General features: G+C 44.2%; 2 protein-coding genes across 4 annotated transcripts in view; both read right to left on the bottom strand.

Annotated features, from left to right (window-relative positions):
• Positions 1-8,470, bottom strand: part of CEP97 (centrosomal protein 97) — a 38,859-nt gene extending 30,389 nt beyond the window's left edge. For both annotated transcript variants that reach the window (XM_073664622.1, XM_073664621.1), the window contains exons 1-2: positions 8,312-8,470; positions 3,903-4,045 (exon numbers count right to left, since the gene is read on the bottom strand). In XM_073664622.1, the coding sequence (XP_073520723.1) occupies positions 3,903-4,045; positions 8,312-8,363 (195 nt within the window). In that variant the 5' untranslated portion in view covers positions 8,364-8,470. The remainder of the gene's footprint in view (positions 1-3,902; positions 4,046-8,311) is intronic.
• A 6,482-nt stretch (positions 8,471-14,952) lies between these two features.
• On the bottom strand, positions 14,953-24,295 carry RPP21 (ribonuclease P subunit p21). 2 transcript variants are annotated; one of them, XM_073664625.1, is made up of 6 exons: positions 24,105-24,295; positions 20,687-20,746; positions 19,253-19,353; positions 17,766-17,848; positions 16,925-17,056; positions 14,953-15,629 (listed from the first exon to the last, which is right to left on the bottom strand). In XM_073664625.1, the coding sequence occupies exons 2-6, from the start codon at positions 20,741-20,743 to the stop codon at positions 15,550-15,552; spliced, it is 453 nt and encodes a 150-aa protein (XP_073520726.1). In that variant the 5' UTR covers positions 20,744-20,746; positions 24,105-24,295; the 3' UTR covers positions 14,953-15,549. The 2 variants fall into 2 exon arrangements, with proteins under 2 accessions (XP_073520726.1, XP_073520725.1); XM_073664624.1 differs by having other exon boundaries at positions 24,096-24,295.
• Between the last annotated feature and the right edge of the window lie 3 nt (positions 24,296-24,298).

Consider the following 24,298-nt stretch of genomic DNA (forward strand, 5'->3'; position numbering starts at 1 on the left):
AATGTAAAATTTGTTTGAATAATTAGCGGACGCCATGTTGCGTTTGGAGAGCCCCTGATGTGCCTAAACAGTGGAAACCCCCCACAAGTGACACCATTTTGGAAACTAGACCCCTTAGGGAACTTATCTAGATGTGTGGTGAGCACCTTGCACCCCCAGGTGCTTCACAGTTTATAATATTGACCTGTAAAAATAAAATTTTCACATTTTTCCCACAAAAACGTTTTTCATCCCTAATTTTGCATTATCATAAGGGTAATAGGATAATTTGTTGTACAATTTCTCCTGAGTACGCCGATACCCCATATGTGGGGGAAAACCACTGCTTTGGTGTACGGCAGGGTTCGGAAGAGAAAGGAGCGCTATGTTGGCTGGCATAGGTTGCAGACACCATGTCACATTTGAAGAGTCGCTGACATGCCGAAACAGCAGAAACCCCCACAAGTGACCCCATTTTGTAAACTACACCTCTCAAGGAATTCATCTAGGGAAGTAGTGAGTATTTTTTAATTTTTAAATTTATACCATTGGGCAGTGAAAAAAGCATAATTATATTTTTACCACAAAAAATGTTTTACCCTCAGATTTTACATTTTCACACAGGGCAATGGGTAAAAATGGTGCCGAAATGTGTCACACAATTTCTTCTAAAAGTGTTAATACCCCATATGTGGCTGTATCGTACCACTTAGCCATACGGCGAGATCTGGGGGGACGGAGCGCTATTTGACAATTGGAGAACAAATTATTGTAGAATAGGCATTTGGATTTGGGAGCACAACATTTTCTGAATTTCTTTTGGGGGGCAAGGGCCATTTCGCTTTTCCAGAGCCTTTCTGCTACCAGTAACTTGGAAGTCCCTTATATTTTTAACAGATGACGGACCTGAGTGGGGACTAGCTTTTTTTGAGGACTGAGTTGAAGCTTTTATTGGAAACATTTTACGTAACATTCATCCAGCGCTCTAGGCTGAGCACTTACATCGGGGTTTCCATCTAAATTTCCAAGTGATGAAATTCAGATGAAACCCCTGCGGGATCCATTCACTATAATGAGGCAGCAGTTACTCTGGACTCCGTCTGGCCTCTGTTTAGCGGTGTCCTTTTTTTCAGAAGTGCACAAAAATGTGGCCAACCGCACTTTTATGCACGCCTAAAAAAACTGACACCGTGGGATCACAGGCCAGACGGCATCCACAGTGGCCTATATCTGCCTCATTACAGGGAATCTTCAGTCATGGGTTCCATCTGAATCACGTATTTCAGAGATTTACACGGAAACTCTGGTGTAAGTGCTCAGAACAGAGAACAGGATAAATGTGAGCAGAGCCTTACTGCGATCTTTGGGAGACATAATAAACAAATCAGTAGCAGGTGAAGAATTGGTTTTATTTATTTTTTACGCCGTTCCTCGTGCGGTATAAGTGATGAGATTACTTTATTCTTCGGGTCGGTGCAATTACAGAGATACGAGATTTATATCGGGTTTTTATGACTGACAGCTGTCACACACTAAGAGACGCTTTTTTTTTTGCAAAATATAGTTTTTGCATCGCCATATTTTGAGAGCTATAATTTTTCCATATTTCGGCCGACAGAGTCATGTGACGGCTTGTTTTTTGCGGGACGAGTTGACATTTTTATTGGTACCATTTTTGGGTACGTGACATTTTTTGATCGCTTTCTATTCCGTTTTTTGGGAGGTAAAATTAACAAAAAACCAACAATTCAGGAATTGTTTTTTGTTTGTTTTATGCCGTTCTGCGTGTGGTAAAAGTGATAAGGCAGCATTATTCTTCGGGTCAGTACGTTTACAGCGATACTACACTTACTGTATATTTTTTTATGTTTTGGCGCTTTTACACAAAACAATTTTATAGAAAAAATATTTTTTTTGCATCGCTTTATTCTGAGAGCTATAACTTTTTTATTTTTCGGCTGATGGAGCTGTATGGCGGCTTTTTTTTGCGGAACGAGATGACGTTTTCAGCGGTACCATTTTTATTTCCATTTTGCTTTTTGATCGCATTATTTTCCACTTTTTGTTTGGCGATATGATGAAAAAGCATAGTTTTTTGCTCCGTTTTTTATTTATTTTTATTACGGTGTGCACAGAAGGAGTTAATTAGTGGGACAGTTTTATAGATCGGGTTGTTTTAGACGCGGCGATACCAAATATGTGTACTCGTTTTGTTTTTGCATAAATATACGGATTTATTGGTTTAATATTTTATTTATTTATTTTGTGATTTTTTTTTTTAACAGTTTGAAAACATTTTTTAGACTTTTTTTTACATTTTTAATTAGTCCCTGTATGGGACATTAATTTTTATTTTTCTAATCACTGTTCTCATGCAATGTAATAGACATGTATTACATTGCATGAGAACTTTGCTGACAGTTTCACACTGTGTCTCCTGCTGGACTCAGTTGCAGCCTGAGCTCAGCAGGACACCATATATGGCAGATCCAGAGGCGGTCATGTGACCTCCAGCTGCCATAACAACGGCAGGTCCCGGAAGGCATCAGGGGGCCGTCGGAGAGGTAAGTGGACGACCCCCTCTCCTCTCACTATCTTCTATATGCCGCGATCACTATAGATCGCGGCATATAGAAGATAGCAAAGAGTTAACATCATTGGGACCTGATCCAATCAGGTCCCGATGATGTCCCCTGTCAGAGCTGTCGCTCTGAACCGCAGCACTTGCAGGACCACCAACCGTTCATAAACGTCGGTGCTGCACAGAGCCCAGGCAGCGCCAACGTTTATGTACAGTGGGCGGTCGGGAAGCGGTTAATTCTGCTCATTATTAAGTGATAAAAATTAAAATAAAACAATAATACTATAGAAAAAGCTGCGTCATCACCTCAATATAATAAAAATGCTTCTTTACTGAAACCGATTAAAACATAGTACTGGTCCATATTGGTTTTGTAAAATAGTACACTGGTCCTCATCAGTTTTCTATGTTTTATATTGATTTCAATAAAGAAGGAATGTTATTATATTGGGGTGCTGGGCAGCTTTGTCTATAGTACTATGCTCACAAGCTTGGATCCAGCCAGTGTCCCTCTCATCACTCTACTAATATGGGATAAAGCTGCCAATGGAAACGGACATGAGAATCTGAAGCAACGATAACGGTGAGCACTCTGCCTACATTATGTGCCTTATCTACTATATAATCGGCTTATCCCGTCTGTCTGTCCATCCAGGAAATCCCACGTCGCTGATTGGTCCGGCCGCGGCCAATCAGCGACGTGGGATTTCAGAACAAGATGGCGGCCGTTAGCGGCTCATCTGCTGCACGGAGGTCAGCGGCGATGCAGCCGGGAGATGACCGGCGCCAGCCGGTCATCTCCCGGCTGCTCGCAGCGGAAGTACCCGCACAGGCAGCGCTGCTCCCCCGTCCTCACTAACACGGTTTGCTGATTGGCGCGAAATTTAAAACACTGCTTCGAATTACGTGCTGGCTGTGCGTGGTCAGCGATGTTGTCACAAGCAGTATTGACAACATGACGCAATTACAAAATTCATTAGGGGCCCCAGGGGGATACATTGGGGGGTTAATTTAAAGTAGTGCACAACCCATTTAAACACTGCTTCGCTGATTAGTCGCGCCCGGTCGGCCGCATACATATTCTAGAATACCCGATGCGTTAGAATCGGGCCACCATCTAGTAAAACAATAATGAGCAGAATTACGTTTGTCTGGTGGGTTCGGCCCTCCACAACAGTCAGTCTATCATGTGGCCCCTGTGAAAATTAATTGCCCACCCAAGTGCTAGAGATTTTCAGAGTGGCAATGCCATTATGTCTTACATTTACTAAGCTCTGTAACACGTTCTCATTCGATTGTGAATGCCTCTATAAACTTCTATTGCAGCGTCTAATTTACCAACCTGGGTAAGATTTTTGCATTTCTCTAGGTGCTCCAATTTGATGATCTGATTCTTGTCCAAAATGAGTGTTCGAGTGTCAGCACTGCATGGTAACATGGGGCTCAGCTTCTGCAGACCTTGGCCAGACAGGTCCACTACGGTGACTGCAATAAAGCAGAATCGGTATCAGTCCATGTACCCTGAGGAAGACCTGACAACACTCCTGACATGGCTGTTTTAGGAACTGCTTGTATTCATGACAAAAATATTCTGGAGCATCTTTTCTTAAAAGTCTGTTGTGCTGATCCTCCTTTATTCTTCCTTTCAATTATTGAGTAGATTTACAACTGGGTGTTCCTTTGTCCAACATGTACAGTGGGTACAGAAAGTATTCAGACTCCTTTAAATTTTTCACTCTTTGCTTCATTGCAGCCATTTGGTAAATTCTAAAAAGTTCATTTTTTTCTCATTAAAGTACACTCTGCACCCCTTCTTGACTGAAAAAAAAAAAACAAATGTAGAAATTTTTGCAAATTTATAAAAAATAAAAACTGAAATATCACATGGTCATAAGTATTCAGACCCTTTGCTCAGTATTGAGTAGAAGCACCCTTTTGAGCTAGTACAGCTATGAGTCTTCTTGGGAATGATGCAACAAGTTTTTCACACCTGGATTTGGGGATCCTCTGCCATTCTTCCTTGCAGATCCTCACCAGTTCCGTCAGGTTGGTTGGTGAACGTTGGTGGATTGCCATTTTCAGGTCTCTCCAGAGATGCTCAATTGGGTTTAGGTCAGGGCTCTGGCTGGGCCAGTCAAGAATGGTCACAGAGTTGTTCAGAAGTCATTCCTTTGTTATTTTAGCTGTGTGCTTAGGGTCATTGTCTTGTTGGAAGGTGAACCTTCAGCCAAGTCTGAGGTCCAGAGCACTCTGGGAGAGGTTTTCATCCAGGATATCTTTGCACTTGGCCGCATTCATGTTTCCTTCAATTGCAACCAGTTGTCCTGTCCCTGCAGCAGTAAAACACCCCCATAGCATGATGCTGCAACCACCATGTTTCACTGTTGGGATTGTATTGGGCAGGTGATGAGCAGTGCCTGGTTTTCTCCACACATAGAACTTTTTGGTGATAATTCTAAGCTGTATCTTTGTCTCATCAGACCAGAGAATCTTATTTCTCATAGTCTGGGAGTCCTTCATGTGTTTTTGAGCAAACTCTATACGGGCTTTCATATGTCTTGCACTGAGGAGAGGCTTCCGTCGGCCCACTCTGCCATAAAGGCCTGACAGGTGGAGGGCTGCAGTGATAGTTGACTTTGTGGAACTTTCTCCCATCTCCCTACTGCATCTCTGGAGCTCAGCCACAGTGATCTTGGGTTCTTCTTTACCTCTCTCACCAAGGCTCTTCTCCCACAATTGCTCAGTTTGGCTCGACGGCAAGGTCTAGGAAGACTTCTGGTGGTCCCAAACTTCTTCCATTTAAGGATTATGGAGGCCACTGTGCTCTTAGGAACTTTGAGTACTGCAGAAATTCTTTTGTAACCTTGGCCAGATCTGTGCCTTGCCACAATTCTGTCTCTGAGCTCCTTGGGCAGTTCCTTTGAGCTCATGATTCTCATTTGGCCTGACATGCACTGTGAGCTGTGAGGTCTTATATAGACAGGTGTGTGCCTTTCCAAATCAAGTCCTATCAGTTTAATTAAACAAAGCTGGACTCCAATGAAGGAGTAGAACCATGTCAAGGAGGATCACAAGGAAATGGACAGCATGTGACTTAAATATGAGTGTCTGAGCAAAGGGCCTGAATACTTATGACCATGTGATATTTCAGTTTTTCTTTTTTAATAAATTTGCAAAAAATTCTACATTTCTGTTTTTTTTCAGTCAAGATGGGGTGCAGAGTGTACTTTAATGAGGAAAAAATGAACTTTTTAGAATTTACCAAATGGTTGCAATGAAACAAAGAGTGAAAAATTTAAATGGGTCCAAATACTTTCTGTACCCACTGTATGTCCCTATATAGATGGCCACTAGCTGCAGTGATTGGATAGTATCATCCCCAACTGGTAAAAGCCACTCCTCAATTAATTCATCCTATAGGAATAACAGAGGAGCAGCACAACAAACACATCTAAGAATAGAAGCCTCAGAATAGTTATTTTATGATGAATACAAATGTATCAGGTCAGACAGGTCCTCTCTATCAATAGAACGATATATTGTTCCAAACCTTTAGGGTGTATTCCCTTTTAGACAGATAGGAAATATCCAAATATCTTTGGAACCCACAACTATCTTGTGAACAGAGCCCCATTCTCATGTCACTGTTAAAGGGGTTGTCTACAATTTTACTAGAGGATTTGTATATTAAAAACAAGCTATACTCACCTACCGTCACTTACCTGGACCCAGCGTAGCCCGCTCAGTGGCCACGGTTATAGGAGCTACAAGGCCGCTGCAGCGACTAGGTGATGTCATCAGTGACGCCATCGAGGACTCACTGCTGAAGTCACCTGACGGTGGCAGCCAATCACAGGCGGCTTATACTATATATATTTTATATAGCTGGGCTTCAGAGAAGTACCAAGATGGCAGCAAGAGCGGCCTTCAGCAGACTACTGGCTACCATAGTAACCCATTGGCTCCCTCTAATAAGGGCCCGACAGGAGTCGACGCATGAGCACATTGGCAGTAACGTCAAGCAAAAGCCGCTGTCGATGATTGACAGCAGCATCTAATTTAGAAGTTAGCTGTTAAGAGCCAGGTACCGGCTGGCATCTGCCACATGTGGAGGGAGATCAGCACTAAACCCCACTCCACACATATGACTTACAGTTACGTCCATACATGAGAAGGGGTTAATCAACATGATTGAATATGCGACCATTAATCGCTTACATAATACACTGCACAACTTATGCTGTCAGTATGGAGCTGGCATCACACAGTGCGGCAGCCACGTGCCGCCAACATCCACCTCCTGCAGAAGTAACTGAGCAAATTCATTTGCGTCACCAATGAGGTCACCGGCAAACCTCTGCACATGGCTACAGTACCACACACAGCGTTAGGCTGGTCTCACATGTCCGTCACACAAGAATCACGCTCAGATCGCAATATCCGACCCGATCTAACGATCTGATAGGTGCAGCTCAGGTCAGGAGACTCCACTCAGTTGTGAACAGAGCCCATGACTCACAGACGTGCGACGCCATCCTTCCGATTATCACCTAATAGGATCAGGATAATGTTATGGCCCCTGGCTGCAATGACAGCACACAACCTTTCTGTGGGGGCACAGATGGGAAGCTGCCTGAAACAGCGCTAAAAAAAACCAAAACATAAAAACAACCCATGAAGACATACACTACAATGTCAAAACGACTTGCTGTGCATATGCTCCGGCTTTTTTAACATTCTTTTAGGTTTCAAAAGCCGTGAAACTGCTAAGAGTAATTAACGGACCATTTGTCACTATTTTATACTATATGTTTAATTAAAAAAAAAAAAAAAGACGCCAGCAGCAGGGCAGGCGCAAAAACGCCTCAAAATGACAAAGACCCTGCACAGCGCTCCAGCAGGTCTAGGACACCCACGCATTACTTGGCCATTGTAAATAGGCAATGCCCTAACCTCCAGGCCCATCGTGGCTCTGTGACATGGGAGATAGGGGGTCACTGGGGGGCTTAAGTAGAATTATCTTAGCTACGAATGGAATGTCCCGATTATATCACTTCTCATGTGTATAGACCACAGAGGTAAAGGGTTAACAGCGGCCCTTTATTAGGACCTGCTCCCTCCAGATACAACGTGGCACCATGATACAGACGCTGATTTATGGCGCTATCCTGGTTTAACCTCCATGTATAACTGAAGTTACGATGGTCCCATTGGCTTATACTGGGGTCTGCCATGTCTGCGGTATTAGGGGGGATGACAGACAGAAGCACGGATTTCAGCACTAATGTGACCAGCCACACAGCAGAGATATACAACCATTGCACACATACATGGCGGCCATGTCACACAGCCGTGTCAGGACAGGGGGAACCAGGAGCCATTGTTGTGGACCTTCCACACACTAATGGGCAGGTATTAGGAGGAGCCCTCTGTACAGGAGGCTGCAGTAGTGCTGGTGATAGGCTTCATATACAACCTATCGTGATACATGATATCTGTCTGCTTTGTCTCCTGTCCGTTTAACCGTCACTCGCCCCCGAACTTGAATTATGGGAAACGTAGTTTTGTCACGTACAACAACACACAACAGTGGAACTGGAAAAACCACAACTCCCAGGAACCCGCGCGGCAGCCCTGAGCCCGCTATTGTCACCGCGTCAACACATTAATGAGTACCGTCAGTACCGCACAGACCCGCGCACCAACAGCATGGCCTGCAGAGGACGCGTCTGAAGCTGGCATTTCACTTACCTAATCCGTTAGTAGACTCTCCCGGAGACGGTGTCATCTCCTCCCCCGCCATGTTACACGCAGCTTCTCGGCTCCCCGGCAACCGAAAAGTGTCTCTGCATGACTTCCTTACCACAAACTGCCCATGCGCATTGTACTCCAGCCCCTCTAGCCTACCACCTGGTGGATTCTCATGGAATTGCATAGTATGTCAGTACTACACACAACAGTATCTAAAAAGTATATCTCTGAACATCCCTGTGTATTATGGTTCCTTACGCAAACGGGGGGCATGGATGCAGAGTCTACATTCTTATAATATAGAGTAGACCACCAGGACATAGTCATTTTAAAGGAAACCTGGCAGTATGGTTTTACATATGGAAACAGTGGTACGGCTGTATAGACGCTCGTTCCCCAATGGAAAAAAAAATATATTTTTTTTTTTGTTGTAGAGATCAGATGTACTGGTCATGAGAAATCAAATATAGAAGCCATATGCAAATCAGGCCAGAAGTGCATTGGGGGCGTGTCTGTACTCTTGGATAGCTTCTTCCAACTACAGACACCGCCAGTGCCTTATTTGCACATGACTTCTACACTAGAAGTCTCATGACTGGCACGTCAGATCTCTTAGAAAGTATCATTTATATTGGGGGACAAGCCCCTAGACATATGTAAAACGTGCAGACATGTACCCTATAAGCTCCCGATATACCACTCATGGCATAGACAAAGCCACCGTGTCCTGATGGCAGAATCTACAGTACTGCTGGCCTCACCCTGACCATAACCCACCCTTCATGTGACGGCCGCAAAATCTAAGCAGGAAAGTAACAAATGGCACATTGAAGTTTAGGCAGTCTCCAGTGTCAGAGCCGCTCAGTCCTTGTTAATCACCGCAGACAGCGTGCGCGTACAAGTCTTACACCGCCATCCTGGTCCACGCTTCGTACTGCCAGCAAAGCTCTACCAAAGGACAGAGAAGACGAACCATAGTTCCTGTCCGAGTGCCGTCTGTGAAGAAAATAAAAATTAAAAATGTGGATACCATACAGAGCGACAGGACAGCTTCCATTTAATGGATACACTGCAATTCTGTAACATAGGAAACTGGAAATGGTCCTGAAAAGTAATAGCTGAAAACATATTTTTTAGATAGCACACAGACTGCACAACGACAAGTGAGAAAAAGAATCATCCAATTTTACTGGATGAAAATCTCCAATAATTATCCTGTCGTATGAACTTTCCCAAAATGGAAGAGATACTGATGCCGCTGAGGAAAGGAATAGAGAAGGCCGACAGATGTGGATTTTCATTGACTTGCAAGTTGAGGACGATGTAACGTGGTATAATAATCGGCTTACTGCAATCTATGGCAGCCAGATGTGTGTCACGGCCAAGGACCCCATGTCGCCTCAGCCAAAATATTCTGCATAGTATAACTGTTGGGAAGAATCTGAGATTTGGCCATTTTATACTAATGTAAGAGACACGTTTAACCATGGGATCTCGTAGGCATTGTAGCTCATCCCCATAGGAGTGAATAGAGCAGAGTGTGGTGCAGTTTAGTAAAAAAGGGAGCCAGGGATTTTACACCTGTACAACCTTTGTGGGTTGGGTTGTCCAGCCTTTTATCCTTTCCCTGCACCAAAACATATTTAAAAGTACCGTCTGTCATTTATCAGGGGCAGGAGCTCAGCCCGCTCCATACAGGGCAGGTGATGGCTGTGTTATACAGAAGAGACATCCTCCTCAGTGTTTCACCTCAGCTTGTAGATCTGTTCATAGCGGTGAGGTTTTTTTTTCTTTTTTTGGTAGCAGTGAAAGTTATTATAATAAATAGATAAAAACACAAAATACCAGTAAAATATGATGGCACATCAGGCCTCTTACAAAACATTACCAATATGTTCCAAAAAAGCGTATTTATAAAGGTCGCAGGCAATGAACATTCACCAAACCTATAGAAGAGGCATGGACACGACCAAGTAGTGCAAATATTAAACATAGGAAACTATTGAAAAGGCACGAGATAAAAATATTTAAAAAACAATTCACACAGTGAAAAAGAGGTGGGACAACCAGAAAATGGAATTAGTCCTTACCGGTAATTCAGTTTCTAGAAGCCTTCCACGACAGCATTGGAGGATGTTGTCCACGCCCTATTGGGGGACAGGAACATAGAGAATTTAAAAGCCCCTCCCCAATCCACAGGGTTTACCAAGATCACCTGGAAAAATGGTTACCTGACAGTTATATGGAATACATAGGGAGGGAAATTCGTGCTGTCGTGGAAGGCTTCTAGAAACCGAATTACCGGTAAGGACTAATTCCATTTTCTCAATACGCCTTCCACGACAGCATTGGAGGAATACCAACGATATTTTATTAGGGAGGGACAATAGCTTGTAGGACTTTCCTACCAAAGGCTAAATCCCTAGTGGATGATAAGTCTAATATATAATGTTTGGAAAACGTATGAAGGGAAGACCATGTAGCTGCCCTGCAAAACTGCTCAGTAGAAGCACCACTCTTTCGGCCCATGAAGTTGATGTGGATCTGGTAGAATGGGCCTTTAAGGCAATCGGTGGATTCATTTGTTGGTTGTTATAGGCTTCCCCAATTGCCTTTTTGATCCAGTTTGCTATAGTGGATTTAGCTGCCTTCCTTCCTCTGTTCTGCCCTGAGTGCTGTATAAATAGGTTCCCATCCAATCTCCAAGACTCAGTTTGTTGAAGATAATAAAAGGACAGCTCGGCGGACATCTAGAAGGAGGAACCCTGCTTCCTTTGGATTGGAAGGATTCTGGCAGAAGGAGGGAAGGATGATTTCCTGGTAACGATGGAAATCCGTAACTACCTTTGGGAGAAAGGAAGGGTCCAGGCAAAGCGTAATTCTATCCTCGGTCACATTCATGTAAGGTTCTCTGATAGAAAGGGCCTGTAGTTCTCCTACTCTCCGTGCTGAAGTGATGGCTACTAAGAAGGCAGTCTTATGGGAGAGAGTCTGTATTGTGCTAGAGGATAGAGGCTCAAAGGGAGAGAGAGTTAAACCCTTGAGTACCACGTTTAGATCCCAGGATGGGATTTGAGACTGAATTCTTGGGTGAAGTCTGAGTGCAGAAATTATGAATCTCTTGATCCACCTATGAGAGGCCAAATCCTGGTCGAATATGGAACTTAGGGCTGAAATCTGCATCTTAAGAGTGCTGGGTTTGAGACCCAACTCCAATCCACGCTGTAGAAAATCAAGGATCCGAGCAATGTTGGGAGGTGAGGTATCAGGAATGTCCGGGGTGTACCATGATAGGAATTTTTTCCATATTTTGCCGTATATTGCATTGGTTACTGGCTTCCTACTCTGTTGAAGAATTTTTTATAACTTTTTCCGAGAGACCTTTGGATCTTAAAATCTCGGCTTCAGTAACCAGGCTGCCAGGTTTAGCCACTGAGGATTGGGATGGAACAGGGGCCCTTGAGAGAGAAGGTTGTTGACCTGTGGTAGTATCACCGGACCCTCTAGGCAGAGTTCTGTGATGACCCCGAACCAAGGCCTTTTGGCCCACAGAGGGGCCACCAGAATTGTTGCCACTCTCTCTAACCTGACTTTCTGGATGGTTCTTGCTATCAGCGGTATTGGAGGAAATGCATAGACCAGCTTGAAATGCCAGGGATGGGGTAGTGCGTCCAAATTCATGGCATTGTCTCGTCTGTCCACTCAAAAGAAGAGGGGAAGTTTTGCGTTTAACCGACTGGCAAAGAGATCTACCTCGGGGAGACCCCATTTTGCTACCAGTGACTGGAAAATATGATGATTCAGGTGCCATTCTCCTGGCTGGATATCATTCCTGCTTAGAAAGTCTGCTTGAACGTTGTTTGAGCCTTTCAGGTGGATTGCTGAAAGTGATAGGATATGTTGTTCTGCCCCAAAAAATATTCGGCCTGCAATCTCTTTTAGGCTGTGTACCTTTGTACCTCCTTGATGACGAAGGAAGGCAACTGTAGTCACGTTGTCCGAGAGAATCTTGATGTGAGAACCCTGGATTAGGTTGACTGCCGCTCTGAACGCTTTTTTCTACCGCCATTAGGTCCCTGAAGTTGGAAGATCTAGCACTGATCTCGGGACTCCATCTGCCTTGAAAAGGAATCTGGGCCACCATAGCTCCCCAGCCTCGTAAACTGGCGTCGGTAGTCACTGTAATTAGAGGGTCATGGGTCACAGAAATCCCCCTCTGAAGATTTCAGGAGCTTAGCCACCAAGAAAGAGAAGCTTTTATCCGACCGGGGGTCCTGCACCGTTTGTTTAGCGAGTCCCTTTGTCTGTTCCAGTATCTTAGGATATGATCCTGGAGGGGCCTTGAGTGGGCCTGGACCCACAACACCAACTGGATACAGGCTGTCATAGACCCCAATACAGACATTGTCGCTCTCTACGTTGGATTCTCTTGGTGTCTGAAATTTGAGATTTTGGATCTGAGAGCTGTCTGATGCTCCAATGGTAGAAAGGACATCTGTTTGTTGGAGTCCAGTAAGACACCCAAGGAACTTCCTCCTTGATGAAAGGAGGAGTTCCGACTTTTTTAGGTTTGGAACTCAACCTAATGATCGAAGGGTTTTTAAGGTTATAGAGACGTGAAGATTGTCGCTCATTCAGTAGCAACTCTCAATCAACATGTCGTCCAAGTATGGAATTAGGCAGACGCCCTGTTTCTGGATGAGTGCAATGACTTCTGCCACAATCTTCGTAAACACCCGGGGTGCTGAAGAGATGCCGAAGGGCAGTAAGTTGTACTGGTAATGAACTGTTATATTGTCCCTGAGGACTGCAAACCGCAGGAACTTCCTGTGGGACGGATGAATCGGCACATAGTAGTACGCATCTTTTAAATCTATGGTCGCCATGACGAAGTCTTTCCCTATTAGGGGAATAGTTGATTTTATAGACTCCATCTTGAATTGTCTGTATTTGATGTGATGGTTTAGGGACTTCAGGTTGATTATGATGCGTGAGGTCTCTGATGATTTCCATATTAGGAATATTTTTGAGTAGTGACCCGTCGCCTCCTGGCCAGGAGGGATCATAGACACCACTCCCGAATTCAGAAGGTTTTTTAGGGCGAACAAAAGGAGTTCCTGAGTCCCCCCGAGAAGGAAGGGACATGATCCTCAGGATCTGAGGGGGGCGACTCTCGAATTCCAATAGAAGACCCTCCTCGATGGTATTGTGGATCCACTGGCAGGAAGATATTGCCCGCCACTGGGGAAAGAAATTCGAGAGATGTCCCCCTACACGGACCAAATCATTGCCTGTCCTGCTGCTGGTGTTGTTGCTGGGGTACAAGGATGTTGCGGCCCCTGCCGCCTTTAGGATAGCTCCAGCACCCAGATTTTCCCTTTCCTCTATACTGTGAGGGGTGACTTTGGGAAGGCTGAAAGGAAAGTTTCTTAGCCTGTTTCTGTTCGGGAAGGGTTTTCTTCCTGTCCGAAGCCTTTTCCAGGATTTCATCCAGGGCTGGGCCAAATACATACTTTCCTTGGAATGGAACAGAGCTTAACTTTAGACGTGAAGTCCCCACTCCATGTTTTGAGCCATAGTGCACGGTGAGCAGTATTGGACAGGACAGCTGCTCTGGCCCGGCAGGGCCCACGGCGCGTCACCTCCGGCGCGCGCGGCGACGCCACTTCTGGTGCGCGCACGGGGATGCCCCGTGCACGTGGCGAAGTCCGCGCTCCCCAGGCCGCCAGGAAAGAGGAGATGCCGGAGAGCAGGAGCGGCCTCCGGCATGAACGATCCCCTGGCTTGCTTTACCCTCTGTGGGGCGCAGGAAGCCACAGTGGTCCCCAAAGGGGAGCAGCAAGGAGGGAGGAGGGAGCACCCCGACTGACCACTGCCCGGCCCCACAGGTAAGAATACAGCGCAGCCCTGCAGGATCTCTTCATGACCCAAGGAGGACAGGAAAACACTGGGGATTGACGGTGGGGAGGGGCTTTTAAACTCTCTCTGTTCCTGTCCCCCAATAGGGCGTGGACAACATCCTCCAATGCTGTCGTGGAAGGCGTATTGAGAAACCCTATATAGGTGTAAGGCTGGCCACATATAGAACTAGTAACACAGTCAAATCAAAACAATTCAAGACAAAGTCCCAAACTAAAAGGAATATGTCTAAATATGCATACCATTATCTAGCAGCTATAAAGACTGAACAGTACTTGAGAAAAATAAGCGCGCGTGCGTGCGTTACATATACCATATAAAGACGGGATAATTATGATAGCCAAGAGATCAAACACAAATTCACAGGCATTACACCAACCAAAATTGGGGATACAAAGTGTCCACTTCACCCGAGGCAGTTTTCACAGAACATGCTTCATCTGGGGCAGGGTATTATGTCCGATGAAGCCATCTTTTAAGTACACATAAGCCAATAGGAATATAGAATAATTTTAGACAGCGAGAGGGGGGAAAAAAAAAAAAAAAAAAAAAAAAAAACCCACACACCAACCACAACACACACCTTACATTAGGATCCAAGATGGCGAAGACGCAGACGCAGGAATTGGTTTGCATGAGGTTACTGATCAGCTGACCTCACTAGGAAAATATGATGGCATGATGACAGGCCTCTTAAGAAATATGGAAAGTTGTAACCAGCATTGGAGAATACAGTTGTTTAAGTTTATTTTGACAATTTATACAACTTTTCACAATATAAAACATTGCATTTTATAGAAAAAAAAAAATTGTATATTCACAGTAAGCATGCATCTTCCATAATAAAGTAATTGTCACTCATACTTTACAGTATGAACTAGTAAAAGGAAGCAGTGGGTTTAACAACCAGATAAGGACTTAGGCCATGGCCCCATTATCAGTATTTGATCAGTATTTTTTCCCAGAAGTGGGAGCCAAAACCAGGCGAGGAACAAATCAGAGAAAAGTTATAATAGAAACACATCACCAATTCTGCATTTATCATCCACTCCTGGTTTTGGCTCCCACTCCTGAGAAAAAATACTGACCGAATACTGACCAAATACTGATAGCAGGGCCGTGGCCCAATTGTGCAAGTGGAAGTTGGAAAATTAAAGCGTTTGTCATTGCAGTTTATCCGTGCTCTAGCTTATGCATGACGTCCATGTCCAGTTTTAATTTCTACAACCAAAATGTGCCCCAAGCAGAAATTTAGATCATTCAACTTAAGAGAAAGTATCCATTCACAGCCACATTACAACCAGAGAGTAGTTTTTTTGTTAGGCGGCCATCTTGTTGGTATTTTCTATTATGGCAGATGATCCCTTCTCTTTTGGCAAATTGTGCTGAGATCCAGTATCTAGGAACAAAATATTAACACAACAATGATTAATTAATTTATTCTGTTTGGGAATTCCTTCCATCCTGCACAACAATGGAAGAACTAACCCTTACTGTCAGGACAATTTTCACACTTTTGGATCTTCAACTTGAAGGAAGAATTAAGACTTTACTGGCCCCATTCATCAAGTCTGGTGTTTTTATGCCAGTCTTGATGCAGTGGGAGCGATGAAAATGCATGACAAATTCATAAAGAAGCGTGTGCATCTTCGGCTGCCACCAGCCAGTGTCAGGAAATGTCCTCCAGTTTGGTATTGGAGGACATTTTTATCATAAATTACCCACATTTTTTTTTGCATAAATTATGATGAATTTGTCAGCCACATCCCCTCTTAAGTAAGCTGCACCTACATTTCAAAAATGTGATGGATTTTACCAAGCTGGAATGAAAATGACAAAAGTCACACTTTTTATTTTTATGCACCATTCCAAAAATTTTTGCTACACTTCAAGCAGTTTTCTGCCAGAAAACTGCTTGGTGACTTGGGTCTATTATGTATTTGGCCAGACTCAGATCTCCAGTGAGGAGACATTAGGCACATTGTGAAAATTCAACATGCAGTGTCAATACCTGTTACTTATACCCAAGTCATCAAACAAATATCTGCACAAAAATCATCAAAAGTGCAGACACCCAAAAATCTCTGCAATCCAGATGCTTTGACTTTGTCAGCAACTGCTCATATTCTGTCCCTTTATTACAATAAAGTACAAACATTCTGCTTGTTTAGAGATGATAACATGAAGAAAAGATCCTGTACGACCAGCCCCTATACTCACTGGATGGCTGCACAGGGTATTTCAAAAGAAATAGTAACACAAGTACTCATTGTGATCATTAATGTGGAGAAATACTTGAGTACAAGAGCTGGCGCAGAGCAGCTGACTTCAGTAAGAAACACATTACTTTTTAAAAACAAATTCCAATGAGATACATTTATCATCTTGGCGCTGACGTGGAATATAACATGTACGGCGAGTATCGGTAAGGGGATAATAGCAGATTTCTACAAGAAAGGTATTGATCTTTTCAGTGTAACAACATCTACTTTTAGATTTAAGCAGAAGTTCTTCCTGACAGATTCCCTTTAGGGCACCAGTCAGGCGACCATATAAATCGGAGAGATCGTAACGCAATGCCCAGACTGGCCGGCAGCTCTTCCGACCAGAGCGTGCGCAGAGTTACAATTCCTGTCCAATTTATACAATCGTCTGACTGTGCCCTTAGAGTAAGGCCTCTGAAAGTGATTGTACCTGGTTTTGGTTGGTTTTCCAATAATGCCTCTGGCTGCTCACTCCATAGCTTGTAGTTTGGATTATTTAGGAAGCGTTTAGTAACACCACAGCTAAGACATCGAATTATTGTTAGACTCTGTCCTCGATGTTCTGCATTGAAAAGGTAATGGTTTCATTTATTTTCGTAATGGGTATAAAACATTGGATCTTTTAATATTACGTAATAATAAAAAAAGTTACTAAGACAGTAACTTCCAAAAAGAAACACTTTTACCACACAGCAGTCTATGGTTACTGCAGAGTACACTTTTTTCCTTTTTAATTTGAGATGAATATTCTGATAATGGTGAGACAAAATGTGATATGAATAAAGCCTTAAATTGAATGTTGCACAATGAAATGATTAATTTAACAATGTAATAACACAATTTTTTTGGTTGCCCCTGAGAAGATAGATATACAGTTTTGTGAGAAAACATCCAGTGTAGCCTGTGTTTTAATCATTTAAACCTTTCTGGGATTTTCGGTCCAGTGGGCAGTCCCATCAATGACTGACAGCTTTCTTTACAGATTTACATACAGGGGTAGCTGTCAGTCACTGATAGGACCTAATCCCATAAAGCGCAGGGGTTTAAATAAATAACACACAGGTTATATTCATTCTTTTCTAATAAAACTGTACAATCTACTTCTCTCCTCCTGCACTATAATACAGCGCCTGCAGATTGGACATGAGACTAAGCTAATGGACAAGAGTGGTCACCTACACTCGACATTATAGGAGGAAGTCAGTTGATCTTGAAAGAAAACAACATGTATAGAAGAGGAGTAGAAGAAAACCCCCACCTAGCCCACTTACTTCTCTGTCTCACAGTACAAGTGATGCCAGAAAGTAGGAGAGAGCTGCATCTCTTGCAAATTGTTCTTTTTATTGATGGATCCCTAGAAAAAGGTGAATGTGCAAATGATTAGTTAGTTAGATGTAGCAGTCCATATATAAACTGGCATGGCAGAAGTCACCATCTCCTTTAGCTCCTGTGGTTGAGAACTACAAATAAAGCACTGAATAAGTCAAGCTGCTTATAGAAGGAATATTATTATTTAATATATACGGTGCAGCAAAAAAAAAAAAAAAAATTAGAATAAATTACCCAACCCAATAGTAGTTATTAGTGATGAGCGCAAGGGCTCGTTACTTGAGTTTGCCCAGGATGCTCGGGTATGCATAGAGTATCGCAGGTGCTCGAGTGACATGTTAGAGTCCCCTTTGCTGTCAACAGCCACAAGACATGCGGGGATTGCCTGACAAACACGTGCAATCCCTGCATACCCGAGCATCCTCGGCAAATGAGTAACGAGCACTTGCGCTCATCACTAATAGTTATCACAGTGGAGCCTGGCTGGGGGCAGTCATTAAGCTGCTGTTACATGCAGATGCCATAAATAGCCCAGTCATTGAGTTCACACATGGTCCGATTAGGCACCGGGGGGGGGGGTGTAACTAGATGATCAAAAACTCATCTTTAGCACATTGAAATTACACAGAAAAAAAAACTGTTGCACCCCATATCAACAGGAATAGTCTCAAACATTAACAACTCAATAGTAAAGTGGACCATACACATTAGATGGCCGTCAGCAAACCATGCATCGGCTGACAGCCATCTCTCCCATACACAGGAGTCCACACTTGGCTGAGTGCTCATGCTGTCTATGAGAAATTTGCCAACAAATAACCCTGCCGGCGACATATTTCAAGGTGAACAAAGAAATTGGCAGTCTGAAACTGGACATGCTCAATGATCAGTTGGCCAGTGCTTCCATACACAGACTGTCAGATGAGCTAGCAGATATATTGACTGACCCAAGTCTAATGTGTATGGGGGCCTTAACTCAAGTGTACATCATCTTATCGTTTAAGACTGGTATGTTGTCAGGTTGCCAAAGTGAAGATTCAAAAGGTATTGTGATCCAATAATTTATATCGGTGACCTTTTACCCCAATGGATGGGTCAAAAAAAATAAAAATAAAATAAAAAAGACATAATATTCAACTAGGTGAATCTCTGGGATTCACACTACTAAGCTAGTGCAGAGTTGCAGGTAGACAAGCCTGTCAGGTACCAATATCTAAGTCTTTTACTGCTTTGTTTCAGTGACCATTGGACCGTCATTGATGAAAGCATCTGACCAGTCTATCACATGCCAGAGATATTCTGAGATTAGCATAGAAATGGAAGAGTAAAAAACACAACTAAAAGTATGCAATATGTGATTCCCATAAAACGTGATTAAGCACTAGGTCTTTATCAGAAGGTATACTCCCAAAGGGAAAATAAAACTTACTGTCTTAAAACTAAACGCTTGCCAATGGTTTTTTCTGTATGACAGTAAAATCGAGCGAGTTCCACATTCTCAGGGTTTGCAGCTAAAACACAATGTGCAGCCTGGGGGGAGTGAAAAAAAAGGAAGGTTACATAGTCCATTAATAAAAAAACCTGCAGTAATAAAGCTACTGAGATGTGTACAGGGTCAGATTGGGGTTCCTTAGGCCCAACAAGGGCAATGATTCTGAGCTCCATCCGGCATCTTTACAGGATATGATTTGCACAAAATATTACTATCAGATAGAGAAAAAAAATAAAAATCTGATGAAAACATGGACAGACATGTGATTTACCTATGCCACTGTTACGCCCATGCATGCAATGCGGTCTGGAAGGGGTTACCAACCGTGGGGCAGCTGCCCCCCCCCCCCCTGTTCAGATCCACAGGGGCTGTTGGTGACGCAGCAGAGATGGTTACAACTGCTAGCCAGGTTATAACAGCCCACCTAGTCCTGTGTCTTCTGGGGAAGTGATCCAGCCAACTCTCATAACTTGGGTGCACTTGATCAGGACCCCTCCTTGCGCATCTTCCCGGGTCATCTCTCTGCGCTGGCTCTCGCCCTCCTGCCCTGCGTCTCACACACAGTGTCCAGAGCCGGTGGCCTTGTCGGGCGACGTCCTCTCTGTTCCCTTGGACCTATATGGTCTCCTTTTCAGCGAATGTGTGGTTTTTAGCTACAGCATTTAGAGATGCTCTGACTGACTAACTGCCTTTCTAGATCTTTCTACCAGTCTTTTTATACTACCTGTCATGTGACCCACATCACCAACTGTTACTACGTGGTCCCCTCTACCTTCAGGCCTTCCTTCAGTGCTCCCCTAAACTACTTCCTCCACCCACCTCCTCTACCTAGTTTCCCCCTCTGGACAGGGACTGTGCTCTCCCTCAGGAGCAATCTCGCCCTTCCCTACTGGAGTGATGTGGTGTTGGATGTAGGTGTGTGGGTCCCGGGTAGTGCTCCCTCCTTACCCCAGAGTGGGGTACCACACCTCTGGCTGAGATGCAGTACCTCTGTGGCGACTGGACCCGCAGGGGCACCACAAACTGTTTATTTTCAGTATCTGTTTCACAATGTCACTGCACTTGGAACCCCCAATTTTCTATACATTATACAGAATGGCGTTGTTCAAAACTACAACTTGTCCAACAAAAATCAGGCCCTCATACAGCTACATCGACAAGAGGAAAAAGAACAATTATGGATCTTGGAGTGTGGGGGTGAGAGGAAACGACAAAGATTAGAAATTGTATCATCAGGAAGAAATGAATGACCTGTGACAAACACTTATCAAATTAGCAGTAATCCAGCCCTCTAGCACCCATTGATTTTTTTTTACCCCCCCATTGGTTGCTACTGAACGTGCCATGTATGGAGAAATTCACCAGTCTCACCTGGTAAAGAAAGTTGAGCCTCTGCAGCGCTTCTTTGTCTTTAATCTGATTTGCCATTTTCTGGAATAAATAAAAAAAAAAAAACAAAACCCTGTTCATATAACCTAAAAAAAATCTGCACATTTCCATCTCTCTGCATCTGCCCCTACAGTAAGGGATGGCTGGGGTAAACAGGAACAAAATATCTGAAACTCAATATGTAGATTAACCCGATATTGACCAAATGCCATAAATTTAGTCCTGGGCTTCAACCCTGAAGCATTCTAAATTTATGGTGCGAGTTGAAGTTTCTGCAAACTAGCAGCAGCAGGTCCTATCCCCGACTGTCAGGCAAATGCACGGACCCGAGGAGAAGACAGACGCGGTTTATTGCCCCTTCGGTGGTCTCATTTACCGGCTGCATCGATCTCGCTGAGTGCGAACAGAGGCATTGGCATTGTCTATGTTTCTGTAGGACTTGGCAATTACATGTTCCCCAAGTCTCTGCCTGACATAGAAGAGCCGTTGGGATGCTCACAGCCAGAGGCTGGTTTCCCCTGTAACTGGGGTCGTGTGGATGCACAAAACAACAACCAGGGATGTGGAGTCGGTAAGCCAAACCTCTGGCTCCTCAATTTCCATGACACCAACTCCACGACTCCCTCATACATGGCTCATGTTTAAGTGATAAATTTACTGTAGCACAGATTCATGTCAGTTAAAAGTCTAGACCCTTAGATCAGGAATAGGACAGACATTTATAGGACATTTCATAACTTTCCCAAATTCTTATGAAAAAATATTCCCCACAAACTGCATTGAATTACTGTACCCAATTTATTATATATTTTAGGAGTCGGCGTCAGTCCATTTTATACCAACTCCACAGCCCTGATTACTGCAAGAAAAAAAGAAAAACCTACACATCAGGTGTCCACACGACAAATGACAGCCTGGAGAATTCATTCAACAGAATATTTTGGTGTCAAACACGTCCGATTAGCCTCCACATTTGGATCCTTCAGACGGAACCTGAAGACCCATCTCTTCAAACCAGCTTACAGCCTGCCATGACCTTGCAGGTTGTATCTCTCTCTAAAGAATGCAGCAGCACTCCATATGGCCAAGATACATCTTAACAATTAAAATATTAGATCTAAACTGTTTTGCTCAGCAACAAGTACTTACAAAAAAAACGAAGGTTTTTAGCGCATAAATTGGCCAATTCATGTGTGCCCATCAACTATGGCAAAGTAACCTCCCCCTGATGGGCAACTACTCTGCCTAACAGGCCACTTTTGGGCTACAAGCCTACAACTAAACAAACATGTCTTCTTCTGGGCTAAAAACACCTTTTGGGGGGGGGGGGGGGAATCTATCTGTGAAAACTAGATCTGTGAAACTGGCTCAGATTCCACCTTTCATTTTCCAAAGAGTCTGTGAGGAATTAAAAGTGGAATCTGATTGGTTGCTAAGGGCAACTGAGCCAGTTTCACTTTACATCATGTTTGATAAATCTCCCCCTTCATAACCTTATTACACTTTCTGTCCACCTACTTTTGGACCACTATGTATGTATGTATGTATGTATGTATGTATGTATGTATGTATGTATGTATGTATGTATTTTTTTCTTCATCAGAGAAAGGTTACATGAATTACCCAGCCATTTACATGTGCCCCAAGACAGACTAAAAATACAGTAAGGCTGTGTGCCCACGGTGCGTTTTTCAAGCGTTTACGCTGTGGAATTTCTGCAGCGTAAACTCTTGGGAAACGCTTGGTAAACCTTCCCACATGGTCTCCAATGCAATTCCGCACTTTCAATGCCCATGATGCGGATTTTTCCGCAGCGTTTATGCTGCGCTCAAAAATCCGCAGCATGTCCATTAGTTTTGCTGAAGCGCTGCGTTTTCGCCACCATTGACTTGCATTAGAACGTGCCAATTCCGCAAGACTGCATCTGTACTCTGCTGCTCGACTAATCCACCTGTCCCCCCGCTATTCCCCGGCCTCTCCTCTCTGTCAATCCCTTCACTGGCTCCCTATTGCCCAGAGAATTCAGTTCAAAACTCTAACCATGGCATACAAAGCCATCCACAACCTGTCTCCCCCATACATCTGTGACCTAGTCTCCCGGTACTTACCTGCACGCAACCTCCGATCCTCACAAGATCTCCTGCTCTACTCTCCTCTTATCTCCTCCTCCCACACTCGTATACAAGATTTCTCCCGTGCTTCCCCCCTACTCTGGAACTCTCTACCCCAACATATCAGACTCTCGCCGACCGTGGAAACCTTCAAAAGGAACCTGAAGACCCACCTCTTCCGACAAGCCTACAACCTGCAGTAAACACCACTGCACGACCAGCTCTACCCTCACCTACTGTATCCTCACCCATCCCTCGTAGACTGTGAGCCCTCGCGGGCAGGGTCCTCGCTCCTCCTGTACCAGTCGCTGACTCGTTTTGTTAAGATTATGTAAATGCTTTTGTTATGTATATCCCTATCACATGTAAAGCGCCATGGAATAAATGGCGCTATAATAATAAATAATAATAATAATAATAATCTGTACTTGCGTAATTGGCGCGTTCTAATGTGCGGATGGTACCCAGGTATGGAGGACAGGAGACTCTCCTCCACACCCAGGTACCATTAAAAGATGTTAAAAAAAAGAATAAAATAAAAAATAAAGATTATATTCACCTTCCGACGGCCCCCGGACTCCTTCCCTGTGCTGGCTGCTGACAGATCGCGCAGGACTGAAGGACCTGCGGTGATGTCACAGTCATGTGACGGCAGGTCCCTCAGTACAGCGTACCGCGATCTGCCGGCAGCCAGCACAGGAGCGCAGCAAGACTGCAGGGGCCATCGGAAGGTAAGTATAGGTTTATTTTTTACCATTCTCTCGGGTCACACTATATAAATCCATGCCGTTTCCATGGATTTATATAGTGTGACCTAGTTGTCACAAGCACTTTCCAAGTGATGCTAAAATTGCTTGGAAAGCGCTTGACACCCGCATGCAGAAATGCAAGTGAAGAACGCTTCACATCCGCATGTCCCTGGCAGGAAAAACGCATGTACAATCCGCATGTACAATCCGCATGTACAATCCGCATGTACAATCCGCATGTACAATCCGCATGCGTTTTTTTTCTGCCAGGGAGATGCAGAAACGCTCAGAAAAAATACGGAGCATTTCTGCATTGTGGGCACATAGCCTAATATAACACAGAACCTCACACAGGCGCAGCTATGGAAAATACAACTTTACGACTGCTGAAAAGCAGAAGCAAAGAAAACAAAGTGGTGGCGCATTCAGGTGTAGACACTAAAGGGTTAAAGCCTGCCCCAAGCTGTGCCAGCAGCGATGTAGCCTACAAGCCAGGAGAGCCCTGGACCACACACACTACAGGCTGCTCACCCCATGTACCTTCTCCTCTAAGGCCCACTATCACACCCACACGATGCCGCAGGCTCCTCACTTTCCCCGTCACACAGGCAGGGAGACATAGGAACCATCCGTGCACACTATAAATAGGTCTCTGGTAAAATGGCCGCCACACACAGCTTAGAGCGGAAGACCAGAGACTCTCTGACACTTTCTCGCGCTCGGAGCCCCGCCCA

This window comes from Phyllobates terribilis, unplaced genomic scaffold, assembly GCF_046119375.1.
Source record: "Phyllobates terribilis strain yellow unplaced genomic scaffold, ASM4611937v1 Scaffold_2__4_contigs__length_985480577, whole genome shotgun sequence".
NCBI classification, from domain to species: Eukaryota; Metazoa; Chordata; class Amphibia; order Anura; family Dendrobatidae; genus Phyllobates; species Phyllobates terribilis.

What these genes read in the sequence shown, in the direction of transcription:
- RPP21 (XM_073664625.1), bottom strand. Translation starts at nt 20,743, where the DNA reads ATGGCAAATCAGATTAAAGACAAAGAAGCGCTGCAGAGGCTCAACTTT. An exon ending in AAGCGTTTAGTTTTAAGACA is followed by an intron (nt 17,849 to 19,252) that starts GTAAGTTTTATT and finishes ACCTTTTTCTAG; the next exon opens with GGATCCATCAATAAAAAGAA. An exon ending in TTGTACTGTGAGACAGAGAA is followed by an intron (nt 17,057 to 17,765) that starts GTAAGTGGGCTA and finishes TTTTCAATGCAG; the next exon opens with AACATCGAGGACAGAGTCTA.